Raw genomic sequence first — 6,228 nt, 5'->3', positions numbered from 1 at the left:
GTTAGCAGCTGCACCATCAACAACACCACCGACACCAACAAGTAACAAGACCTCACACTCACAGGAGGCTGATGTTACTAGCATCAGCAATGGAGAAGTACAGGAGGGACATAAGTCCACAAAAGAGCAAGGAAGGGATGGAGAAAGGTGAAATTACCATGGTAAGAAAATAGATGAAAGGACATAATTCAGGAGATTTTCAAGGATTCTGGAAAAATGAATGTCTACTTTGACGATATGCCACCTAATCTCTAAAGTGTGGCTTTTAACTGTCACATGTTACATTGCAGTGCAACTAAGATATGCTAACCAAACAACAGATTTATCAATCTGATTGCTGATCCAATCCGTGACTTAGAACCGTGATCCGATCCGATCCGTGAGATTTTTGATCCGTTGCACCACTACTCGACACCACCAAACAGAGGCAGCAATATAACATAGCTAACATTAACAGTGCAGTGAATCCTGCTTGTGCCGTCATATTCAGGACTGCAAACCGAGCAGCATCACTGACTTTCAGCTTGTTGTGTTTGTGGATATATGACTGACTTTAATTATCCACAAAATCATCACATTCTCTGTAGGATTAAGGTCAACTAATGGACGGTGTATATTTTAAAGCAATTATTTTTGTTGCTGAGAATTTTAATTGTAATTTTTGTATTATAGTTTCTCAACAGTACTTGTTTGTTTTAATTTGTTTACTGGTTTGCATGCACTTTTTATTTAAGATTTGTCACCGCTACTGCACATCACTACCCCTCAGTCTGTGAGTGAGACGATAGATAGCCGTGAGGAGGAGAGTGTGAGTGCATTGCAAGAACATATGTTACCCGTACACGAAGCAGCGTCTGGCTGCAGTTTTAAAAAAGAAGCAGATACTAGCTAAGAGGAAAAAACGGATAAGCCCATCCAAGCTGAGGCATTTGATTTTTCTGAATATCAACCTACACTGAGGACATGCTGTTTGGCTAATGAGCTTGATTCTGTTTCAGTTCTCTGAATTTGTTTGCAGTGTTTTGTTTTTGTGTTAAATTAAAATGAAAAGTTTGATTAAAATATTAAACAAAAGTAAGAATGCCTGCTTTTGTAACAAAACAAATACACAAAATTAGGCAATAATAAAGCTTCTCATAAAAACACTAAATGTAAAACACAAAGCTTTCACATTTGCCAAGTAAAGCTAAAATATGAGGCTATGGATGATAATAACTTAGGATCCATTTGGGAGCCAAAAGAGCCAGCTCCTTTTTGGGAGCCGTGACAAAAGAGCCAGCTCTCTGAAAAGAGCTGAACTTCCCACTAAGTGGCTCTACTATGAGCCCCTCCCTGATGGCTGAATTCCTCATCCTATCTCTAAGCTTTTTCATTTAAAATAAATATGAATAAGGTTATCACAAATCAATAGGGAATATTTCACAGTACAAACACACAATCTCTCATATTAAACTGTTAAGGCGAGAAAATATCTCTGGGATGTGTAAAAGTTTAGGCTTTCTTTAGCTTGTTCCTAAAGCTCAGCCTTTCTCCGGATTATAATGAGTTAGCTAGCTTTAGTCTGATAAGTCAGCATCAAGACAGGTTCATCTGTGCTCTTGAATTAAACAAATAAGATTAAGTTGTATGCTTCAGTGGCACAATAAAAACCCATAGGATCTCCTTAGGTTAAGAAGGTGATCAGGTTAAGGTTTGGCTTATCCTTTCATTTATCAAGGAGAATCCCAAAGACGTTTCCATGGAATCTCAAACCCCAGCTACTGATAAGTGACCAACAAGAAGGCCCCAGGACAAGAAATGAATAAGTTCCAGCATACCCATCAGTTTGTAATCCAGTCTTTTATCAAAACAAATCCACATAAATCCTAATTAAAACAAATTGTCCTTGTGGTATTATCTGATTATTTTAAATGTAAAACCAGTCCAGGACATTTTAAAGGCCATTTTCTCCAATTTTAACCAGCTTCAACCTACTGCAACTGTGTCCCGCAACCTCCTTTCTTCCCATTTTCTCTCTCTTGAATCTTCTTTTCTCTCCCCTTTAAATAGAAGAGCTGAAATCATCACCAATCAACTACTCCCTGTATTCATCTTCAAATAGCTGGCAGCTAGACTAGAGTGAAATGTCCACTCCCACATGGGTGTAGCCTATATCTCACACAAAAAACAAAAGCTTGCAATAATTAAAATAGAAAATAATGCATCCAATGTTTGTTGGGAGATTCTCTCTATTATTCCACCATGCCACTTTCCACTACATTACAACAAGGATGTTTTTGCATGAATATAAAACATGCCTTTTTCATGTTCATGGGATTAGAAAAAACGGTTCTTGTGACTACACATGCTTTTAAACTCAAGTTATATTTTATTATAACAGCAATACAAAAACGAAGCACATGCATACATTTAGAATTAGTATAGATTAGTAACAACAAAATTCAAAATGATATTGTAGCTTAAGTAAAAGTTGATAGTAGTTATTTGCTACCGTTTTATTAATCATATGATACTCAAAGTCTGTATTGCAGAAAAGATATATTTGTATTACAAATTGAAATTGTCATTCTTGTTCACAAAGTTAAATCCAAATACCTAAAAAAAATAAAGTACCCACCTAATAAAGCAAAACTAAACATAACATATTTAAACACAGTATAGGAAGTAAATGAAATAATTAAAATCATGAAGCTCTGGATCTTCTTTTGGTTTAGACCCTTAAAATTAAAACCACAACAGAAATACAATGCAAATATCCCTGGTTGACATGAACCAAGAATGTTTGCATCGTAATCCTTTTACCTTTTCATTTCTCTCTAATTTTCTATCTACCTCAAGTCCACAACTAATTAAAAAGCTACTACCACTACAAAAGCAAAAAAGCAATCAGATTTTAGATACAGTATTTCCATTTTGTTTTAGTTCTTTATGATTAAAACCTTGCCACTGCTGGTTTGAATTACTATCTAAGTATCTCTTTATATGAGTGTTGTTAAGCGATGGCATATGAACCCTGTTTCTGGGTCCAAACAAACACTGTGGCAATACTGAGAGTTAAAACTGTCTATATTCTTTCATCTTTACTAAAATTATCAGTGTGGCTGCTCTACTAAGTATGACAAAGCAGTTTAACATCCAGACATCCATGAAAACAGCATTTATGAAGTTTAACAGAGTTTGAAGTTAGCAGGAAGTTCGAAGTTAGCTCACTAATTTCAACCTAAAGAAGTTATACCATATTCTGACTGAGGGATTTCTGAAAAATTAAAACGTAGAGCTCTGCTACCACTTCCGACATAAATCAAGACAGAAAACTAAACATTAGTGACCTTTATAGCGTTACTGAAGTTGGGATAGCTGGTATATGATGATGTGCGACGTGGTGGCTAGCTACACAGCTATGGTTAGCATACTATAAAAACATTAGCACAGTGAAGCTGGAGGATGAACGCTAACCTTCTTCCACTCGCTAAAAATTAATGCGAGGGTTCCCGATGGTTCGGGACAAATGCAATTGCATGGCAGGATGTTGTAAACCGACCAAACTTCAGTCAGGAGAACAGCTGAGATAATCCATCCACAATACGAGGTTAGTCATTAATGCACTGCTGCATGGGTTGGGCTGTAGTTATATCATAAGGTTTTAAAAAGTGCTGCCGATGAATAGGGCTAATAAAACCCAGAGACGGCAACAATGACCATCGACTTTTTTCAGGGGTTTGTTCAGATTAAATAGAACAAGATACAAAGCATGAAAACATGTTAAAACACAAGTGCCTTAATGAATTGGACCTGAAGCAGAGTTTGTATCCGGAAACAGCTAATGACTTCAGATGTAAAGACTTGATTGAAAGTCAAAAGTAAGCATCAGCATAACATTCAAAGAGAGAACACAAAACAACTTGAAAAATGTGACTGAAGATATCACGGGTGACCTGAAATATCAGAAATAAATTTTTTGAAATAATCAGAGAGATAAATGCTCAGCCATTGAGGACCAACAGTAAAATCCCCCTAAAATTTGCCTAAGACGTGTTCATAAAAAATGTTCACACTAGTGTTGTTTTTGTGTTCTTCACAAAAAGTCAGCTTCACTAAAATGGAGCCGTATATACACCATGGATTTAGAGCAACTGCTGGGTGGATCAGTTCACATTATTTAGCACAAAAACATTTTATCAGTATTTACCCAGTTACATTTTTTAATGTTGACTGCTTAAAAGTTCATCATGATGTTTTGTCACTCTCTCTAGCTCTTCTGAAACATCTAAAAAAATAAATAAATAAAGGTTAAAACAAAATAAAGCATTATCATTCTGTATATATATTTATCGTTAACGATGTGGAGATACTTAATGCTCAGTAATAATTATATACTTTAACATATTTTGTTTACCTGGGAGTGAGTTGTTGTCAGTCCTGAGAGAAAATTCAATGGATTCTGTCATGGCTTTCTCCAGATCCTCCAGGATGGTTCTCTAATTGAACATCAAAAACTTTATTGCTTTCAGCAGAGACTAACAGGTCAAAAACAGCCAGAAACAAAATAAAACAAGACAAAAAAAGAACAGGAAAAAATAGCAACGACTACATAACATACATTTTAAAATGTGACGAACCTTTAAAGCATCCACCTTCTCCAACATGGCATTTTTTGCTTCCTCATACATTTCCTTATTTGAGCGTACATGGCTCTTGATAATGGTCTTCATATTGTGTAATTGGCCATTTCCGCCACATTTTGCTGCCTCTACAACGATATAAAATTGGGCCAGAATAACTATAGGAATCATCATGATTGTTTATTTATTTATTTGTTTATTGTAAATATTCATTGTCTTTTTTGCTAAATTTCGATGCTTCTACAATGAGAGAAAAAATCAAGTAAAATGTCTATACACAATCAAGGTGAATACATTAAGAAGAAATAATTATTTCATTCTCTGCTGAATGAATAAAAGAAATTAACAGTCTCTAATTGTATGACTGTTTAATTTTAGTGGAAAGACAGAATATCAATCACAAATCTAGAAAAAAAACCCACATTATATAAAACATCTAAATTGATTTGGATGCCATCGAGTAAAATGGGTATTTGATTCCCTAAAACCCAGCCAGATCTGGTGCATGTTGCATACAGATTATAATTAATCAATCAATTGCAAATACTTTTGATCTTAACTCATTATGTATATTAAGCACCAAAGGTGGAAAGTAACGAATTACATTTACTTGCGTTACTGTAATTGAGTAGTTTTTTTGTGTATTTATACTTTTTAAAGTCATTTTTCAAGTCGGTAATTTTACTTTTACTTAATTATATTTTTTAAAAAAGCATTGTACTTCGCTACATTTTCAATCACACCTGTTACTGAGTAAATTAAAAGAACAAACCCCCCCCCCCAACATTACGCTTCGGAAATACTGCAGGGAATGATGGGTAATAGAACAAACTGGCGTTGGGTCACGATAAAGATGGAGTCTGACATCGGTGGTACGGATCTAGCGAAAAAAGAAACCCTGTCGAATTCTGCTGACCCTGAACTCGAAGAACCCCTGGCCGTATTTAAGGGACCATTTTGGCTTCAAGTGCAAGAAAGGCAACAGCTTTATTATGCAGTGTAAGCTGTGTTTGCCCAGAGAGACTGAGTTAGCAGCTTTTAAAAATTCCACATCAAACCTGCGCAAGCATGTAGAGGTAAGTTAAATGAAACTTGTACATTTATTTTAGCAAAAAGGCTGTCCTCAAGTTAATCACATTAAGTTAAGACATAAGCTGTTATTGGGCACGTTGTTGTCCACGCAACTTAAATTTTTTTTACTGGATTGGTAAATTGCGGCTACTTTCTTACTTAACCCACACATGTTCACGCTGCAGGCAAAAGAATAACATGTGCTGAGGTGTTTTTTTCTGTTCTCAAACTGATCTCCCTGTTGGAGCTCAGTCTGGGGGGAGTTATTTTTTTCTCCTTATCTTTCCTCATGTTGTGCATTTTCCATTGTTATACCTCTCTGACCTGTCTTCCCCATGTGATGTTTGTGTAATGTATGTATGGTCAGAAGAGTAAGATTGCGCTGGCAAAGGTCGGCAGCCTTAACCCAATTTCCTTCGGGGTCAACCTTCAGGATCAATAAAGTTTTATTGAATTGAATTGAATTGCTCCTCAAAATTAACAGAGCAGGGCCAAGTTTAAAAAATTAAAACACATTTTTATAGCAGCTGCCGTA

The 6,228-nt window shown here is 35.7% G+C and overlaps 1 protein-coding gene across 1 annotated transcript; it reads right to left on the bottom strand.

Annotated features, from left to right (window-relative positions):
* Positions 1-1,126: 1,126 nt before the first annotated feature.
* Positions 1,127-4,750, bottom strand: LOC102309324 (the record flags this gene model as incomplete). The annotated part of the gene is given in 3 exon segments (XM_014331606.2): positions 1,127-4,267; positions 4,397-4,478; positions 4,620-4,750. Coding segments are annotated over 3 exon segments (278 nt in total), but the record flags the coding sequence as incomplete, so codon positions are not given.
* Between the last annotated feature and the right edge of the window lie 1,478 nt (positions 4,751-6,228).

The sequence above is a fragment of the Haplochromis burtoni genome, unplaced genomic scaffold, assembly GCF_018398535.1.
Source record: "Haplochromis burtoni strain Fernald_Lab_line unplaced genomic scaffold, NCSU_Asbu1 Contig_3655, whole genome shotgun sequence".
NCBI classification, from domain to species: Eukaryota; Metazoa; Chordata; class Actinopteri; order Cichliformes; family Cichlidae; genus Haplochromis; species Haplochromis burtoni.
The sequence above is the reverse complement of the archived record's forward strand: the minus strand, read 5'-3'. Positions and strand labels throughout refer to the sequence as shown.